General features: G+C 43.4%; 1 protein-coding gene across 1 annotated transcript; it reads right to left on the reverse strand.

Moving 5' to 3' along the window:
* Nucleotides 1–1,687: 1,687 nt before the first annotated feature.
* LOC119725354 (26S proteasome regulatory subunit 6A-B) lies at nt 1,688–20,747 on the reverse strand. The gene is made up of 11 exons (XM_038196751.1): nt 20,479–20,747; nt 16,554–16,636; nt 15,063–15,188; nt 11,752–11,859; nt 10,864–10,973; nt 9,534–9,624; nt 7,979–8,122; nt 6,675–6,920; nt 5,401–5,546; nt 3,565–3,646; nt 1,688–2,386 (listed from the first exon to the last, which is right to left on the reverse strand). Exons 1-11 carry the CDS (start codon nt 20,525–20,527, stop codon nt 2,276–2,278), a joined length of 1,296 nt encoding a protein of 431 aa, XP_038052679.1. The 5' UTR covers nt 20,528–20,747; the 3' UTR covers nt 1,688–2,275.
* Between the last annotated feature and the right edge of the window lie 23 nt (nt 20,748–20,770).

The raw sequence follows: 20,770 nt of genomic DNA on the forward strand, positions 1-20,770 counted from the left end.
ATGCGCAGTTGGAACTCCGAAAAGGCTTATTTACCTGTAGTCTGGTTCCTTGACCCCACTCGAGATGAAAAACAGCAACTTATAGACGTCGGGGGGGGGGGAATTGTAAGGTTGGGGAACCATTCTAGCTGGCTTGTACCTGTTCATTCATATAGGCGTGTAATCGATTGCAAACAAAATGGGAACTACATATAATGGGATGAATTGGGGGTAGTATTTGAGAAAAAAAAGGTTTTTTTTCCCAATGCTGGTTGGCCGACCAGCATCGATAAAAATGGAAATTGATAAAAAAATACCACTGTCCGGTAAGGTATTTCATAATAATTTGGTAAACATATTTGGTTTTTTTATGTTTGCAAATACATTGTACATGTATTGTTTATCACCTTTAAGTCAAAAACACCCGATATAAAATGAAAGAAAAGACAACTGGCACACACTTCATCACAACTTTGATACTTTTTATTAAATTTATTGATACAAGAAAAAAAATACATGGGAAAAAAAGAACAGTACACAACAGCTCCCTCCCAAACCCATAACCTTTTTTTTGGGGGGGGGGGGGTGTTTACATCTCGCATACATGTATTTACCCACTGCTGAAAAAGTCAAACTGTTGAGGACGAAACATTTTACGTGTACAGTCGAGTCTCGTTTTAACAAACTCGTTCAGACCTAGCCAAATTGTTTGAATTATCAGAATTTTGTATTAAGAGGAACATCAGTCCCATTCATCGTGCACATAAATGCACAGTCGGGACCAAGGCTTTACGTTTGTTATAACCAGAATTTTGTATTAACAGAGTTTGTACTAACGAGAGTCGACTGTATACATGTACACATGTTCCTACATTTTACCGGACAGAAGGTCAACATAACCACAGGGAACGTTTATCATTTGACAGTTACAATACACACAAAGATGTAGGCAAGTCCATCGCATGCCGGTCACAAGTCCTCCAGTGTCTGTTCAATTCACAAGCTATTCAAGTGAGCTTTGACTTTGCCTTGACTTGTAAACGGACTTGTGACTTAAAGCTATAGTCCATCATTTGCAGCCATCCAAAAAGTAACTGGCGTAATTATTGTTGAAAAACAAACTTGGTTGAAAGATAGTAAAGGGAATTAAACTCCCTGTGAAATTATTCTTTCTGGGAAACTGTCATTTTGAAGTAATCAATGAAAGAAGGCATTTCCAACGGTGATTCTTAAGAAGCACCGTAGGAAAATTTAAATTAGTAGTTCCTTTTGTTATTCAGCGCGGCGCGCACAAGTATTGGAACGACGCACACGCGCGCGCGGTTGTTATAATTAGTCGGTTCAGTGCGCGACGTCGCGTATAGCTGCAATTCAAAACAATTCAAAACATGATTCAGTAACTTTTGATTTGAAATTGAGATCTTAGAATGCTGTTTTTCTCGGAATGTAAAGCTGAAGCTTAGCTGAGACTTCATCAGGTTAGTTGCTCAGTATCCTTCATTAGATTTTGAACTCTTTTGTTGCTTCAAACGAACAAAATGCACAAAATTACAAATGATGGACTGTAGCTTTAAGGGACAGTCTGAATTCTTCAGGACGGGTTCTGAACAAGGAATAAGTGGAGCATTTTGAAAATCACAGTTTTTTTTTTGTGAAAGGGATTTTAGCACGTGGATTTCATTGCATTACACTGTATTTATTTATACTGAAAAATCAATACACCTGTGGAGTGCTCTGGTGGTTTCAGGTGCTACAGTGAGTACAGTCGAGTCTTGTTAATACAAACTCGTTCGGACCTAGCCAAATTGTTTAGCACTGAAGAAAAGTATAAGTGATGAAAACAAAAGTTAAAGCAGTGCTCACCAGGAATTATTCTGGCTGAATTTTCGGCTTAGCCAAATTGTTTTTTATTTGTTGGAATTCTGTATTAAGAGGAACATCAGTCCCATTCATTGTGCACATAAATGCACAGTCGGGACTAAGGCTTTTTGTTTTGTTATAACCAGAATTTTGTACTAACGAGATTCGACTGTTGTAGGCAGGGCAGTTTCGAACACTACAGTGACTAAAGGGTTAAAGGCATACATGTTGGATCATTTGCTTTCATGCATTTTCTTTGTTACCAATAGTAACAGCACTCAAACTCCAAAGACAACTGGATCAAATCACATTTGGCATCCACAAAGTCTTCTGATGACAAAAACAAATTGTTAGCCCCCCCAAGGATCTACCCTTGCATATAGTATCTCCGTGTTATAGCGCCCCCCTCCCCCTTTTTTTTTTTTAGTAAGTTCCTCTAAGCGTAGTAATTCAAGTTGGCTTTCTTCTTTGCTTGGACCTCCAAGATGCCATCCATGTAGTCTTCGTGAGCTAGCTCCACCGCACCTCGTCTTAAAGCAATCATGCCCTGCAGAACCAAAGACAACAAAAAAAACTGACATTGCATTCTGATCTGGAAGGGATGCTAGTCCATCGCATCCCCAGCTAATGCCGATACATGTACCCATATTAGCCCAGGTTGGACGAAGTCTTCATTGCATTACGACTGACGTCCAGGATGAGAATTCTCTACATAAGACCACCCAAAATTTGGACTAGATTTTTGTTACGTTTTACCTCGTTACAGAAGCTTATTTCACGCCTACATTTTCTATGTGTCCGTCCTCTATTGATCCAGGGGTTCAGGAATTCCATATGTGATGCTGACCGACATTAATCAGGAAAATAAACTGTAAAGCAACGTTAAACTTGTACGTGTTGGTAGTCTCTTTTCATCAGTTTTATTCCCGAGTCGTACGTCATGTACATGCGCACGAAGGCGCACACGCACGCTAGCGCCCTCATTTGTTTAGTTTTGGTTGGAACAGTGACGTCACTCCAGCCAACCGACGTCACGAAAACGCTCAACCAATGACCAAAGCCGAAACATGTTTCTGGTAACTGGAGCGAAAACACGCTTGGTCATTGGTTTAGCGACCGCGCCTTCAAGTAAGTGCGCGTGCGTATGAGGGTGGTTACTATAAAGCAAATCGCGCGTGCGCACTGCATATTCACGCTGCACAGTCTAGCTCCCAGACCAGACGTGATATAAGCGCCGAGAATAATTGTCAGGTCTAGGGAACAAGACTACACGCTGCACGGACGTACGTACGTCATGTACGACTAGAATAGACTCGGCGGTGAGAAACTGATGAAAAGAGTCTACAAACACGTACAAGTTTCACGTTACTTTAGAGTTTATTTTCCTGATTAAGGTCGGTCAGCATCGCATATGGAATTCCTGAACCCAGCGGCCCAATAAATAAGGACACATAGAATACTACAACGTAAATATTGGCTTCTCCAACAAGGTAAAAATATTGAAAATATTGGTTATAAAATTTTTCGCTCCCTCCGTAACATATGGGGGGAAAGGGAGTCCACCTGGGCTAGTACCCATATATACTCCTGTGTGGAGAGAGGCAAGTGGGGGTAAACTGGCTTGCCCAAGGACACAACATATGGCCAGCAGCTGCATTTGACCCTAACCACCAGGCCATACTCCCAAAGAATTTTGCTACAGGATTGTGAGATGTTTGTGCTTACCGCTTCGACACACACTGCTTTGCACTGAGCTCCATTGAAGTCGTCTGTACATCGAGCCAACTCCTCAAAATTAACGTCAGTTCTGAAACATTTCAAAAGAAACTTGAATTCTTATTTCTCTTTAAACATTATGAGACATACAAGACACAAAATAAGGGCGCCATTGGACTAGAGGTTGGCTTGAGAATTGACCAGAGTGAATCAAATTAGGTTTTGCCCTTCAACGACGTTTTTAAACACTACCTCCCGAGTGAAAGAAAGAAAAAATCACTCGGATGAGACTCGAACCCACGACCTCCTGCTTTCTAGTGCAGATGTCTTACCACTCGACCACCGAACTAACGGGATCGGTTGGCCGGTTCATTTGCTTTCATGCATTTTTTTTTTACCAATAGTAACAGCACTCAAAATCCAAAGACAATTGGATCGAATCACATTTGGCATCCATGAAGTCTTCTGATGACAAAAACAAATTGTTGGCCTCCCCCCCCCCCTCCCCCGGATGAGTGACTTGACACTTCACCAGAGTGATTTCAGACTTGACCAGAGCGACTTGAGACTTGACCAGAGTGACTTGAGACTTAACCAGAGCGACTTGAGACTTGACCAGAGTGACTTGAGAATTGACCAGTGCGACTTGAGACTTTACCAGAGTGATTTGAGACTTGACCAGGTGACTTGACACTTGTCCAGAGTGACTCGAGACTTGACCAGAGTGATTTGAGACTTGACCAGAGTGATTTGAGACTTGACCAGAGTGACTTGAGACTTGACCAGAGCGACTTCAGACTTGACCAGAGTGATTTGAGACTTGACCAGAGCGACTTGAGACTTGACCAGAGTGACATGAGACTTGACCAGAGTGACTTGAGATTTGACCAGAGTGTCTGGACACTTGACCAGAGTGATTTGAGACTTGACCAGAGTGACTGGCGACTTGACTACGTGACTTGACACTTGACCAGAGCGACTTGAGACTTGACCAGAGCAACTTGAGACTTGACCAGAGCGACTTGAGACTTGACCAGAGTGACTTGAGACTTGACCAGAGCAACTTGAGACTTGACCAGAGCGACTTGAGACTTGACCAGAGTGACTTGAGACTTGACCAGAGTGACTTGACACTTGTCCAGAGTGACTCAAGACTTGACCAGAGCGACTTGAGACTTGACCAGAGTGACTTGACACTTGTCCAGAGTGACTCGAGACTTGACCAGAGTGATTTGAGACTTGACCAGAGCGACTTGAGACTAAACCAGAGTGATTTGAGACTTGACCAGGTGACTTGACACTTGTCCAGAGTGACTCGAGACTTGACCAGAGTGATTTGAGACTTGACCAGAGTGATTTGAGACTTGACCAGAGCGACTTGAGACTTGACCAGAGTGACTTGAGACTTGACCGGAGTGATTTGAGACTTGACCAGGGTGACTTGAGACTTGTCTGTGGGGTGAAATTGCACGAGGGCAAACAGCTAGACCCTGGTACATTGGAAAATCCACAAGTTTATCTTGCATTTTTCCTAGAAACACACAAACCACCATTGTACAATTTGCATGCATACTGGATCAATGCGAAGGACAAGGAGCTTGAAGCTTGTCCAAATACAAGAAAAAAAATTGTACAAAATTCAGCCACCACAGTTGCGATGTAGTGCGTTGTCACAGTATTGAACAAATGCGTCAGAGTTTTTAAGACAACTTTATGACTCTGGGCATAGCTAAAAGGCAGGATTAAAACTTCAAGCATCGAGGTCATGCAATTTGCTTTGGTTTCTACTTTTGCATGAAGGCTTAAAAAAAGAACATTTTTAATGAAATGCTTGCTGATGCTCACCCAACGTTCATCTTCCTGGAGTGAATCTGCAAGATTCTTGCCCGGGCCTCCTCGTTGGGGTTCGGGAATTCAATCTTCCTGTCCAATCGGCCGGAGCGGAGCAAGGCCGGATCCAGGATGTCCACTCTGTTTGTGGCAGCTATGACCTAAATAAAAAAAAATTATCGTCATCAACAATATTGTTCAAATCTTCAGATCAATACAATGCTTACTACTTTTGAAGGGAAATGTTAACATTCCAGTGATATTATCACCTCTGATTTCAAAGAGTTCTGGCACTTTTCTCTCTGACCTTTTAGCGACCCCTTAAACCCAAGACCTTTCACTGACCCTTTCGACCATATCTTCTGGTAACCTCTGCGTTCTCTGACCTTCCAGTACCCGCAGTTTGACCCATAACCTTTCCAGTGAACTTGTAATTATAATTTGGGAGGCTAATTCAAAAACCCGTTCAAAACCCACCATCTACAAGATGGCAATGAATATGTACAAAGCACAATCAAACCCACATCCAAAATACATAACAGATTCACTAGACCTCAGCACGCCAAACCGAAGAGGCCTCTGCTCAGAGCAGAACTTAAAAATACCACGCACATTCAAACACGCAGGTGACAAGACTGTTTTACTGTAGCAGGATGCTGGAACTCACTCCCTCTCAATTTTCGTCATTGTACCATGGTAAATCCATCCACCAGTTCAAAAGTAAGCTCAAATCATATCTATTTTCATAATAATTGTACTTCTTTTATTCATTCCCTCCTGCTATGTTTCATTAGTTGTACTTTCTGGAGTTGTTCTTTCGTAGCCCATTGAAACCATTGGAAAAATGTGCTTTATAAATGCATGTAGTATTATTATTATTATTATTAATCATCCTTAATCGCAGCAGAGAAACTGAATTGCGAAGGACGCGGCTACAACGTGGTCGAGCCGAAAGCATTTAAAGGTGCCCATGGCAGTCACCATGTCTGACCACGGAGCATAGCCAGAGATCAAATGGTTAATATTTACGGAGGGAGGAAAACCGGAGAACCTGGAGAAAAACCCTCGTGGCACAGGAGAGAATCAACCAACAACTCTACTCACATAATGATCCGAGCCGGTAATCGAACCCAGGCCACAGTGATGAGAGGCAAGCGCTTTACACACTAGCCACCCATACCACCCATTTATTTGACATCTGACCTTTCCAGTGACCTCTGACCTTTCCAGTGACCTCTGACCTTTCCAGTGACCTCTGACCCCTCCAACGACCCAATACGACCTCTCACCTTGATCTCCTCGCTGGAGCTGAACCCGTCCAGCTGGTTCAGGAGTTCCAGCATGGTGCGCTGGACTTCGCGGTCCCCGGCCTTCTCGCTGTCGAAGCGCTTGGTGCCGATGGCGTCCAGCTCGTCGATGAAGATGATGGCGGGCAGTTTCTCCTTGGCCAGGGCGAAGGCGTCTCGCACCAGCTTGGCGCCGTCGCCAATGAACATCTGGACCAGCTGGGGCCCAGCCAGTTTCAGGAATGTTGACTAAACAAGGCAAAATTGGTTCAGTTTTAGTTCATCCAAATTTACATTCATGCTTCGGGGTGAAGTTCATTAAAAATTGCTAATATCATCATTGTCATAATCATCATTTGTCGTCCTTAGACGGAATGGCAGAAGCAGCATTGACAAAGCTGAGCCAGGTAGGCTTATCCTTCATGAGCTGCGGGATCGCAATCATGTCAAGACCAACGTCATTGGAGATGGTGTCAAGGTAGCAAAGTTCAGACTTTACTACATCGACATGTGAACCATCTGAACACATATCCCCCCCCCCCCTTCCCAGGCAGATACACCACTGGATAATTCCAGTGAGCTTATCTGATCTTTCAAGTGACCTCTGGCCCTTCCAACAGAGTGCTCAGACGGTCTCATGCACTATAAGGAGTAATAGGCATGGCGGTTCTTATCAGGTGTACATGCTTCTAGCAGCATTCCGAGTTAGGGCCTGTAAACTCGGAAAGAATACAGTACTTCTAGCGGTACACTCTTATCTTGTTAATCCCTTTGTCAACAAACTGGCCCCTGTTGTCAGATACTGCTGCTAATCCCCTGCACTTGTCAATATCAGCTGTGTGACAGCACATGTAGTTTATTACACTATGTGTTAGGGATTATAAAGCCACTGTTTGGACAAAGGATTAAGACAGACTAGAGGGCTGGCCAGTTTACAGTTAGATTGACTGTTTTCTCTCAGAAGATTCTAGTGGAGGTTACACGCAATGCTGAGCGGTGCAGTGACTAAATGGTTAAGCATTGAAGCACAGCCAATTTTAGAGACAATTCATCATCAGGGCTCCCACTTCACATCAATATCCCAATGCAAAAGGAAATTTAATGTGAAATCTTCAAGGTCAAATACAAACGAGTTTGTCCAACTTTTACAAGATTACTGCTGGAATGTTTGAAATTTCCTGTTATGCCCCGAATCTGAACTAACCAAATTGCAATCAAGATGTGGAAGGGGGACTTCATCTCAACCCCCAAGCTCTAGTAAGGTACAAAAAAGGCGAAAGGAGATCACTATTCTCTGGGAATTTTACCTTCGTTTGAGCAGCGCATGCTCTGGCCATGAGTGTCTTTCCGGTACCCGGCGGTCCATAGAGTAGCACACCCTTTGGCGGCTGGATACCAATGTTCTCAAACCGTTCTTTGTGTGTCATCGGTAGGACGACTGCCTCTATCAACTACAAGAAAGAAACAAAAAAGAGGAAAACGTCACTTGGATTAAGGAATGAACTTTTGTCCTGATTTTCAGACTTATTAACCCTTACTCTCTGAGGGTAGTTTACTGCATGTCAGTTGGTTATGCCAATGCCCTCCAGCTGCAGTTTATTGGCAGATAGTTTGTCTTAACAGTGAAGGCTCCAATTTGCAGGAGTTGGAGGCCCTGGAGGGTGCCTGATACTGACCAGCTGGGGGCACTCACTTTGTTATCAGAGGACTCTCATTGTTCTCAGTGGCATGTATTGGAGTGCCTGTCCAGTTACCCTTGAAATGACATGGCAGATATTGGAGGGCCATGCAAAAAACATAGGAGATTTTCTTGAGGCACATATTGGCATGCGTTGGAGGGTCTAGTAGGGTAAGGGTTAAGGGATGAATTTTTGTTCTGATTTTCAGACTTATTAATGTTTCTTATCTTTGATATGTGTACTATACATATTTTAAAGATATATTATAAAAATCATAGAATAAAAGTGTATTTAGGGAGAAACAAATTGGGGTCTTCCATTGTCACAACTACAAAACTCGAAAGTTAAAGGCCCGTTTCCGCAATATTTTTACGTTTTTTTGGAACATGTCGTTATTTGTGAACTATAAACAGCCACAACTTGTCAGCAGAATGCCCAATTGAAGTGCAACAAACAGTACTGCGAGGAGAATTGCAATCTCTTTCCACAACCCCGGTTTTTCGACCTCTGTCCCGTTCTGTCTCATTTTACCAGATGGACTCAATATCTGGATCCTCCGGCTAATTTTTAGTTTGTTTAAAGGGACACTAGGTCGCGGAACAGCCCAATTGGGCTACAAAACGCGCTTTGAACGAGATGATGATAATCGGAAATAACATTTAAAAGTAGGATATAAACAGCCACGCAAGTATCCCTTAAAAACTGGGTGTTTCTGTGTAATTCCTGTATTATGCATGCGAGAACGAATTTCGGGGTCCACTTTTGCGACCCCATAAATTCGAGCTGTTCGGATGCTAGTTGTGATTTCATTCGTACACGTTAAGTGTTCGCCTTTTGCGGACGTTGAAGGAACCACAATTTTTTGCATTGGTGATCATGGCGCGCTGTTCCCGAGACACACAACGTGTATAGCGTACACTGAGAACGACACGAAAAATATTCGTTCTCTGTCATGTCCGATGTAAACAAGCGGGGTTTTTTTTCGTCTTTTCTCGGGAACGGTAAGACATTTAGGTTGGTTTCCTTTCAACCAGATGTTTGAAATAGGCTACTTAAACAATCCAAAACATAAAATTTTCGGGGATTTCAGGACCTAGTGCCCCTTTAATTAAATTGGCCATTGGGCAAGGCATTTAATCGCCCAGTACATGAGCATGCATGTCTACCATCCATCCATCCATACCTCTTGAATCTGTTTGTCCAGTCCTCCAATGTCGCTGTACTGCTCTGTGGGTCTCTCGTCGACTTCCATGGCTTTAACGCGGGAATCAAACCTAAACAGGGGGAGGCCAAAAAAAAGTCACGTTGTGAGAGATCTTACATAATGACTGAATATTTTTTTTTTCAGTGCAAAGTTGAAGACACAAACAGCGTGCAGATACAGTGGCGTTGCTAGGATGTTATTTTCAGTAGAAGGTGCAGATCAAAGAAAGGATGGGGGATGGGGGGGGGGGAAATCTGGTCCTAATTTGTCACAAGAGGGTGTTCTTTTTCCCATTATTCTTCTCTATCCTTTAAGTAGTTTTTTGCAAAATACTTATAGGTGCAAGAGGATGCTTAGGATCAATTTCAAACCTATCATATCGTCACAAACACCACGAAGTAACACTCCACCTGTTAAACCATATTTTATTTTTTTTCAGTTTCTACATTTTAAACATTATTCATCAAGGCCTACCATTACAGGAAGTTTCAAAGCTTCAAGAGCTTTACTTTAATAATTACGCTAATTATCCATGGCAACTTTTGCGCTAAAGTGACAATTTTCGCTTTCACGAAGTAACACTCAAGTTCCATTTACCATTGCAATGCATGGCACGCGCTCTGCTCAAATGTGAGCAAAAACATTTTCACAAAGTAACACTCTCCTTGTATGAGCGCGGGCGCGCTGACCTGAAGTTGCACTTTCCTCATGTTGTTGTATACATTAGAGAGTGTTACTTCGTGAAAATGAAAATGTACAGTTTTGCAGCTTTTTGGGTTTCACGAACTAACACTCACCTTTTTTCTCTTATTTCTTGTCGATTTAATACACAAACGGGTGAAAAACAGCAGATTTATTCCATTCATCAAGTGTCCACAACGAGAAACCCAACTGAAAATACCCTTGCCGTTTTGACGCAAAGTGTTGTTTTAGAAGGCGTTCAACTTTAGTAGCCGTTTTCTCCGATTGCTAGTTTTAACTGGTATGTACATAGGTGTTACTTCGTGGTGTTGCTGAGGATATAATCAGCTATTAAGTTGTGGTACGTGAATTTTCCTTTCTTGGGAGGGGGGCCAATTTTTGGGGGGGGTGGGGGTGGGGGTGGGGGTGGGGGGCGTGGGGGAGGGGGAGGGGGTGGGGGGGCACCTGGTGCACCGTGAATACGTGCGATACCCCTACAAGGCACCCCAGGCTATACCACTGGGCAGTTAGCTCAGTCAATATAAAGCACCAGTCCGGTATTCCACAGGTTGCAGGTTCGAACCCCGCCCGACTCACTTTCTGTATTCAACCAATGAAACTAACTCACTCTTGCGGCAGCGTTTCCAGTATGAGGTAGGAATCCTTGTTGACGCCCACCAAGTCGCCGGGGTGCAGCTGCTCAGGATCAACCAGGCCTATCACCGGGAGGAAGTACGTCTGCAGACCGACAAAACGAAAGCACAGCGGCTCTGCCATTCAGTTGCTCAACACGATACGTACTTGGAGCAACTTTGTTTATCATAAAACTCAATGAGAAATTTTCAAAAAATAAATCACAATACCAAAAATGAAACTTGTGTATCATTTTGAAGCTGATTATCCATATTTAATTGAACTACAATTCTGACAATGTTCAATAGTTCAGCTGTTTAATTTTACGCAACAAATTCATGAATAAGTGCACACAAAAAATCAATTTGTCTGAGTACATGTACGTCAGACAAGGGCAAAAGGGAAAAAAATAGCAGCCAACTTCTGATGTACAGCCAAACGCCGCACATACTGCTTCGCAAGAGTCAGTTCAACAGTATTTGTATGATAGTTCTTGTCGTAACCTCATATGTTTCAACACTCCGGGGTGTGCTCACGGAGTGTAATTTGTAGAAAAAGCCGTGCGCAACGGCCAATTCAAGATCAACACACAGTCCGCCTCAAACAGACTTCACGGACTTAGTTTGTGTGCACAAAAGGCACGAGGGATAAGCGTGTTTAGACGTCACCCGGAGGCGAATCGCGGCACGCTCTACGTTTTAACCCGTCAGCTGTGCCTGTGTATAAAAACAGCCATGTTAACATGTCATCCGACGCGAAGTGGTTAACAACGAAAGATTTTTTAAATGATGTCTAAATTAGAGTTTACTGATGAATGGGCCTGAGAAATTTCGGACAGAAATTTCAAATTTCTTAGGGGACTGTCCATCACTCATATGCCTACCTGTCGGGTGGACGTCTTGATGACGGCACATTTGCCTTTCCGCTGCGAGTCCAGATCCACGTTGGCGCCCTCCGCTTCACCGGTGTCCTCTGGCTCCACGTCCAGCAGCTACAAACAGCGACAAAACATGGGCGGAACTAAGTTGAAAACACTAGCACCCATGCACTGGTTATGGCTGGCCAATCTCAATTCAAATCCGGGACCAGGTCCGGACAAGTTGCAGTTAGGATCATTTCACTTTGCCTGGACGCTCTGCATTTGTCTCAGCTGCTTGACTCACCATACCGATAACTTCGTTGCGGGAACGCTGCAGGGAAGCTGTTCAAAATCCTGCAACTTATAACCCGATACAATGTCCGCAACTTGTCCCGGATTAGTCTTGGCCCAAGACGTCAGCGATCAATAGCGATAGTTGCTTTGTTGTAGAGCGCCCTCGCATGATTGTTTTTCTTACTTTCTCTCACTGACGTCTTGGGCAATTCGAGGCAATGAGTGGGTGGCCATTTTATGTAAATTAGACCTTCAGTGTCAATATAAATTTGAACAAAATGGCAGTTCCCATTTGATACCGCAGTAGGCACGCACGCGCGCGCGCAGGTTATCATAATAAGCGTTGCTTGATCACTGCAGTAGTGTGTATCTTTACAACCGTCACGAGAGCACGTGCGCGACTGACTATAAACCATTTCACGATTGCTGACAGGTTAACTAAGAAATCCTAGGGAGAAAATAAAGAAAACGTTAATTACCCTAGATGCTACTGCCAGTAGGCCCGCTGGTCTAATTGTGCCGTTAGAGGGCGCACTATGCACGATCCACTACTGATCACTAGCGTCTTGGTTCGGATATAAACTGAGACGGGAACTACAGTACAACATTTGTTGGGCCAGTCCCAACATTAGTTGAGCCAAATTAGGTTTTGCCCTTCACCGACGTTTAAACACTGTATCAGTGATGTAGTGCCTTGATGCTGGGCCTTGGCCTTAAGGCTGCCTTAAGGCTAGATTTTAGGGCCTTGGCCTTGGCCTCGAGGCTTGAGGGCAAAAGCCTTGGCCTTGGCCTTGGCCTTGAGGGTTCAGGGCCTTGCAATTTTGAGTCAAGGCTCTTCAAGGCCCATAGATTTTTGCATTTTCCAGATAAATCTGTTCGAAATTTTGCTGTTAGCATTTAAATCGTATTACCATGGAGGAGGGAAGCACCCTATAGATTTGTGTGTTGGGCACACTTCCACTTTTGTAGCATCACATTTGTTACCATTGTAGTAGATTTGCTGCAAAAATATTCCGTACACTTGTGGGGCTAATGAGATGATCACTTCAATTGCATATAACTATGGAATAGATCTGATTGGTTGTATATGTCTCCCTGATAAGTGCTAAAGATTTGCATGTATCTGTTTTAGATAATGCTGATATTTCTGACCATGTTGGGCCAGCAAATACATTTTTTTCCCAAATCAGTTTCTTGGATCCCCCTTTTGTTACACTTGGGAGAATTGTGTGTCAATATAGAAGTAAATCATTATTTTGTTTAGTTAAACCATATTGAAGACCTGAACTTATACTTTAATAGATACAGTGCAGTCATAAAACGGCGTAGGCCTATGTGAGCATGTTGATTGCAATTAAAGAAATGTTGTTCTTCGTAACGAGCAATTCGTGATGATACGGGTGGATCCAGGGGGGGGGCCAAAAGGGGCCATGCCCCCCCCCTAAAAAAAAAACGAAACCATTTTTTTTTTATGTGACGTCGTAATAAAGGCAGGCAATGAGTACACCACCATCTTTTCCTCAAAAAACATTGGTTAAAATGGTCAGAAATTGCCTCAAATCGCACCACAGAGCATCTCGAATCCAATTTTTTTTTTTCGGGGCCCTTAAGCGGGCCCGAAGCCCAAGCCGTAATTTTTTGACCCACTTTTTTTTGGGGGGGACCAAAATTTCTTTGCCCCCCCCCCCAAATTGTGTTCTGGATCCGCCCTTGCGTGATGATGTGTCACTCATTTGACTATACATGTAATTAGTTCTATATCAGTGGTCATTTCATAAAACAGGGCCTTGGCCTTGGCCTTGGCCTTGAGGGTTAAGCCTTGGCCTTGGCCTCGAGGCTTGAGGGTCAAAGCCTTGGCCTTGGCCTTGGCCTTGAGGGTCAAAGCCTTTGCTCCAACACTGCACTGTATACTCAGTGTGTTACCTCCCGAGTGAAAGTTGGAAAAAATCACTCGGGTGGGACTCGAACCCACGACCTCCTGCTTTCTAGTGCAGATGTCTTACCACTCGACCACCAAGCTAACGGGATCGATTGGCCAGTTTGAATCTGATGTACATAGCAGCGGGTACCGCATACACTATTATAATATGGAATTTTGCGTCGGGGTGATATAAATCAAATTAGGTTTTGCCCTTCACCGACGTTTAAACACTGTATACTCAGTGTGTATGCGGTACCCGCTGCTATGTACATCAGATTCGAACCGGCCAACCGATCCCGTTAGCTCGGTGGTCGAGTGGTAAGACATCTGCACTAGAAAGCAGGAGGTCGTGGGTTCGAGTCCCACCCGAGCGATTTTTTCCAACTTCCACTCGGGAGGTAACACACTGAGTATACAGTGTTTAAACGTCGGTGAAGGGCAAAACCTAATTTGATTAGTTGGACCAGTCCCAACATCAGTTGGGCCAGTCCCAACATCAGTTGGGCCAGTACCAACATCAGTTGGGCCAGTCCCAACATCAGTTGGGCCAGTCCCAACATCAGTTGGGCCAGTCCCAACATTAGTTGGGCCAGTTCCAACATTAGTTGGGCCAGTCCCAACATTAGTTGGGCCAGTCCCAACATCAGTTGGGCCGGTCCCAACATCAGTTGGGCCGGTCCCAACATCAGTTGGGCCGGTCCCAACATCAGTTGGGCCGGTCCCAACATCAGTTGGGCCGGTCCCAACATCAGTTGGGCCGGTCCCAACATCAGTTGGGCCAGTCCCAACATCAGTTGGGCCAGTCCCAACATCAGTTGGGCCAGTCCCAACATCAGTTGGGCCAGTCACAATATCAGTTGGGCCAGTCACAACATTAGTTGGGCCAGTCCCAACATCAGTTGGGCCAGTCCCAACATCAGTTGGGCCAGTCCCAACATCAGTTGGGCCAGTCCCAACATCAGTTGGGCCAGTCACAATATCAGTTGGGCCAGTCACAACATTAGTTGGGCCAGTCCCAACATCATTTGGGCCAGTCCCAACATCAGTTGGGCCAGTCCCAACATCAGTTGGGCCAGTCCCAACATCAGTTGGGCCAGTCCTTACCATCACATTTCCTTACCTCAATCACATTCGACACCAGGTACGGCAGGGTTTTGTTCACTTTGATCTTCTCCTGGTTCTCTTTGATTTTCTCTTTCTGTGCTTGTAGTTCGTGCTGGATCCGCATGATCTCGCTCTTCATGATCTGTGGGAAGTTTCATGGAAAGTGGGAAAAGAAGGGAAAAACAGAAATCTTACGATGAAATTCCTTGAGATTTTCCAAGACTTTTCCGGGATAGAAAATTAGGGCTTACCAAGACCAATTCTTAACCCTAAAGGGGCCGGGTTATTTTGACCATCTCTCAGCCAGGGGGGGGGGGGGGGGGGGGGGGGGGGGATTCCGCCCCCTCCTAAGATCTCGGCCATCGAGTGACGAAAAATTTTGAAACTCAGCACATGCATAGAGCAACTCTTCCTAAACACGCCCAAGAAATTTCATGACTATAGGTCAAAGGGTTTTGGAATAATGGCTAATTAATTATTCATATGTTTGAATGGCAATTCTGCTCGGTGTACACGACGTATATGCGAAAATTCAGTTTTCACGGCGCGTAGCGCCAAAAAAATGTTCGCTTCATGCCAACCCGTTATCCGATTTTTATGTTTTTAGTATCATAAGATGCGCAAAGCTTAAGGCTAAAAAGTCATAACAGCTCAGGTCGCGAAAAAAAAATTTTTAGAAGCTATCGCGGAAAATATTGAGGGGGGGGGCCGATTCCCCCCCCCCCCCGGCCCCTTTAAGGTTAACCTGTTTTGGCATCTCAGGTAGTGGTGTGCATTTGCGGATAGTACTGGAATCGGATAATCTAATGACATAAAACACGGGTATCCGCTCAATTCACAAGTACCCCCTCACCGGCAAAGAGAGTACAGTTGGTGGTAACCGACCGACGCCATCTTGCCTGACTGCAATTTTGCAGCGACACGCGGCCGTACCACTGCGTGCACATAGTACAAATCCCCTGGTGTACGTGCGGTACACAGAAGGAACAGTGCGCGTCAACCAGCTAATAGTCCCGCCCATGGGACGTCGTTGCTAGGTAAAGGGGCGCCCTCTTTCGTTGGCACACGGAGCCCTTAGGGATAAAAGGGAGGGTTTCACACGTCCCTGGACTTGTAACATCGCCCTCATAACTTCTTTGCTTTCCATGTATCGTTGTTACTTTACTTTTATGTTTTGTTTATCTACTATTATTAAGTTATATATTTTGTTTGGGTTCATTATGGAAGTTATGAAATAAAACTGAATTCAATGGAATTTGGGCCTTTCACAACGGAATATTTGAAATTGTTAGTTTTCCAGTCAGTAGTTTTGTAAGCGTATGATTTCAGTATCTGTTAGCCCTTTTCTTTTCTTTGTATCAATATGGTGTTTTCAGTAAGGCAACTCTCACTCAAATCGGCCAAGTTTTGTCGACCGTAAACTTGAAAAATGGTCTCTCCATGGCAAACTCTTGGTGGCGCACTGCATTGTGAGACGCCCGAATTGAATTGATCACTCATAACCTGCCTTGATTTCATTGTCAAGAAGTCTCGTCCGACCGATGATTTCATCGTTTGACATACGCACCACCTCTTCGCCCAGCGCCTCCTGAAAAAGCCAAACAATAAAAATACAAAACTAACAAACACATTAACTTTTGGATCATGAGCGCGGCACTTTTTCTTCCAGCACATCTGAGGGCCTGATCGCTGCTTTCCCTGGTTTGACCTGTCAAATTGGTCACTTTATCCATCCAGAATGCCCTCATTCTGGGCCGCTAGGCTTCGGAACGCTGTCCCACTGTCACAATAGTCACTGCGCTATATTACTGATCTGGAATCGTTTAAAGGTATAGTCCATCATTTGTATTTGTGCATTTTTTTTCGTTCGTTTGAAGCAACAAACATGCTCAAAATCTAAAGAAGGGTGCTGAGCAACTAACCTGATGAAGTTTCAGCTCAGCTTCAGCTGTATATTTGGAGAAAAACAGCATTCAAGGATCTCGATTTCAAATCAAAAGTTGCTGAATCATGTTTTGAATTGGGCCTGAATTCAGCATCCGAGACACGTTCTCACCGAGTTGATTGCATCTACGCCATGTCGCGCACTGATCCGACGAATTATAGCAACCATGCGCGCATGTGCGTTGTTGCAACGCTTGCGCGCGCGCGCTTCGCTGAATAAAAAACCGAACTACTAACGGAAATTTCCAACGGTGCTTCTTAAGACGCACAGTTGCAAATGCCTTCTTTTGTTGATTTCTTCAAAATGACAGCTTGCCAGAAAGAATAATTTCACAGGGAGTTTAGTCCCCTTACCATCTTTCAACCAAGTATGTTTTTCAACCATAATTACGTTAGCTACTTTTTGGATAGCTGTAAATGATGGACTATAGCTTTAATACAAGGTACCTATTTTAACAAGGTAATTTTCTAAAGTCCCAAGGACCTTGTTATAAAGGTGTTCAACTGTACATGCAAAGTTTTTTTTCGGAAAGATTCCCATATCTGGCCATCACTTGTCACCCTGTGCACAAACCCTATGCGACTGGCCTGGTTGTCTTAGCCCAGGACCGAGTTTGTTTCGCCGATAGCGCCCTCTACCGTTAAAGTCGTTTCGGCTGTGCTTGCCAGCGCGCGCGCACACATGCTATGTATACCAACTGCACGTAGACAAAAATAATCCAAAGCCGGTCTTTGGGCCAAGACTACCGGGCATGCGGCCTGCCGCGTGGCTGCCAGGTGAACGATCCCTGTATACTGCAGTTGAGTTTCACACAAACGGACGCCAAAAAGGATCAGAAATGACACGAAAACTGGAGAGTTGAACACTTGCGTATCGTTTTTTATTTTCTTATGACAGTGGATATTTTGCCGGAGACGGCAAACCTTTAGTAAACGTTAGTTTGCCGGATATGCACTGAACATGCGCAGTTACTGGGTTTTTTTACTTAAACATTTTCCGGTGACAAATTTTAGTCTGGCTGCAGCCAATATTTCGTTGTAAGCTCGTATTCACAAGATGGGATTCAGACCATTTTATAATTTCAGACTTTATTTCCCTTTTAAAAAAAATCCTCCAGAGCCACAAATCTGAAAAAGAATGTAATACTCTGCAATAAAATGTTTGAGACATGTTAACATAATAAAAGAAGAATATTCTTATTTATTTGGGGATGGAAAAAAAAAACTTAAAAATGTGGCGGGGATCGGGATCGAACCCGAGTCATCCCGCTCACTAGAGCTTTTGCTTAACCACACTACACCAAACGTGCTACACAACTTTTAGTGGGAATTTAATACATCTTATAATTCAGCCCTATCTTAAAGAGTACAGCGCCCTCTGTTGATATGGATGGTCGCCGGCAAACCTTTAGTAAACGTTAGTTTGCCGTCATTACCTCCGGCAAAATATCCACTATCTTTTCTTATTTATATTAAAAAGGTGAGTGGTTTTTTTTAAGCATAAATCAACTAGGCCTATGTACGCAGTCAGAAAGTGAAAATAAAATGGTAATGTTGTGCCCATTCTTGAAAATCACGCATTCTCGAGAATGGGCATGCACATTCTTGAGAATGTGCAACTGGATCCTTGCTCAATCTTGGCAAAAAATAACTCTTCCAGATTGAGTGCACATTCTTGAGAATGCGCGACAAGATAACGGTCTTGTCGATGCCGAGCACCGGCTGCGCTTGGCAAGTCTAGCTGAATCCTCGTTCACTGATTCTCAATAATTATGCTGTTGCAACGCAAGGCGCTGAAAAGTAGAGTGGATATGATAAGTAAAGGCGTATTGATGGGGGGGGGGGGGGACCGGGAAAATATAAGAGACATAATAATACTAGTGCAAAGAATTCTGATTTTTGGGATAATAAAAGCGGGGGGGGGGGGACGTAAGAATGAAGAATGTGAAGAATGAGAATGAATACTGCGACATCCCATAGTGCTAATGCTATTTCCATTTAAATTGCCACCAATTTATTGTTCACATCCCACCATAACGTCGCAGAGCTGGATTCTATCTAGTCAAAAGAGCAATTTTGGCAGCTTCTGGACATCGTTTTTTTTACATACATGCAGGGACTTGTAACTTGTCTAGCCTAAACAAAGCACTTCCCAGACTAGTTCCCAGTCCTCCGTTATTACAAAACTTCCCATAGTGGGCAGAAAAAAGCAATAATAACAGGTTTAATTTGATTCAAATTATCGTAGTTATACGAGTACAGAAGCATAGCACATTTTCTTTCCTCTTTATATGAATTGTTTCCCTTTTAACCGCTATACAATTCATTTAACATAATTATGTCGTGCAATGTTTGTTAAGATTGGGCAAAATTCATAAATTGTGCACGTGATATTCCCACCCAATCTTAAGAATAAGCGCTCATTCTTAAGAACGCGTGCTCGTTCTTAAGAATGGGCGCTCATTCTTAAGAATGCGCGCCCATTCTCGAGAATGTGCATGCCCATTCTCGAGAATGCGTGATTTTCAAGAATGGGCACAACAGTAATCCTTATCTTTAGGACACCTCTATTTTTACGAGTTCTGTTCAAAACTGACTTTTGCAGGTGACTGTCCAGTACCAAAGTGACTTTTGCAGGCTAAAGCAGTTTTTTTTCCTCAGATAAACTCATGTTAGTTGTCATTTTGAAAGCACTTTCAAAGAAAATGTGACTTTTCTGCCTTTTTTTGCAGTTAATGCCATCTTGCTTTTTAAATATATTTTCTGTTTGTCATCGTCGTCTTTAACCCCTCATAAATCAAAGCCCTGCCCTCTTTTTACAAAATTAAACCTGCTGATATTAAAGAAGGTGTCATTGCCAACTGTTCAAATATGTCAAGAAACATCAGAATGTCACTTTCAGACTTTTGAGTGTCATTTAGTCAGCTGTTTTGGTGAGTCTTTTAACTTTATAGGAACGGGGTCCTAAAAGTAAGGATTACCAATAAAATTTGGTAACTAGTGCTACCGCTGTGAGTAAATCTGATAATTAATAGTGTGGCCTTTATTTACGGAGGAAGTCCAGTAAATAGGCACCGCATGGCACCAACAGACCAACCGGCAATGAATAAACCGCGCAGGAAAACCATGATTTCTACCCCAAGAAACTGTTCAAAATTGCAAAAAAGGTGTCATTAGAATTGAGGGAAGTCTGCTTTTGGTTGTAAAAGTGACTTTTGAGCAATAAAAAACATCTTTGACTCTAGTCTGATCAAAACAAAACAGGGGCCCTACACTACACGATCGCCACATTCAACTTGCATTGCAAATGCAAGGGCATGACTCAGTTATTTTGAGGAATGAGACACACAACCACACAACTATTTTCTCCATTGATCAAGGAATGACACAGCCAAAATATAACTCCAAATTATGGGCAAATCTTTAAATCCATTGAAAACTATCTTTTTTTTCTATTTTTCCAGTTATAAACTTTACAATTTACCTCTCTCCATCTTCCCAAATCGCCTTGTCTTCCAACTTCGCAGAGGCAGCCATCTTGTTCTATGTTTTCTAAATCTATACATAAAACAGTCGTTGGATAGATAGACTTTATTCGAGTCTGAATACGCGTTTTAGAAACTAGTAATCAAGTTGCAGCAGTAGGCTAATTCTAGCAGCAGAGGGGACATGGCATTGAATCAAGTCTAACAATGATAAAAATATAATGGTTGATGCGTGATGATGTGAACAAAGACATGTTATTTTGTTGTCGTGACATGTATCAGCCGCGGAGCTAAT

The sequence above is a fragment of the Patiria miniata genome, unplaced genomic scaffold (assembly GCF_015706575.1).
Source record: "Patiria miniata isolate m_02_andy unplaced genomic scaffold, ASM1570657v1 HiC_scaffold_19, whole genome shotgun sequence".
Classification (NCBI taxonomy): domain Eukaryota; kingdom Metazoa; phylum Echinodermata; class Asteroidea; order Valvatida; family Asterinidae; genus Patiria; species Patiria miniata.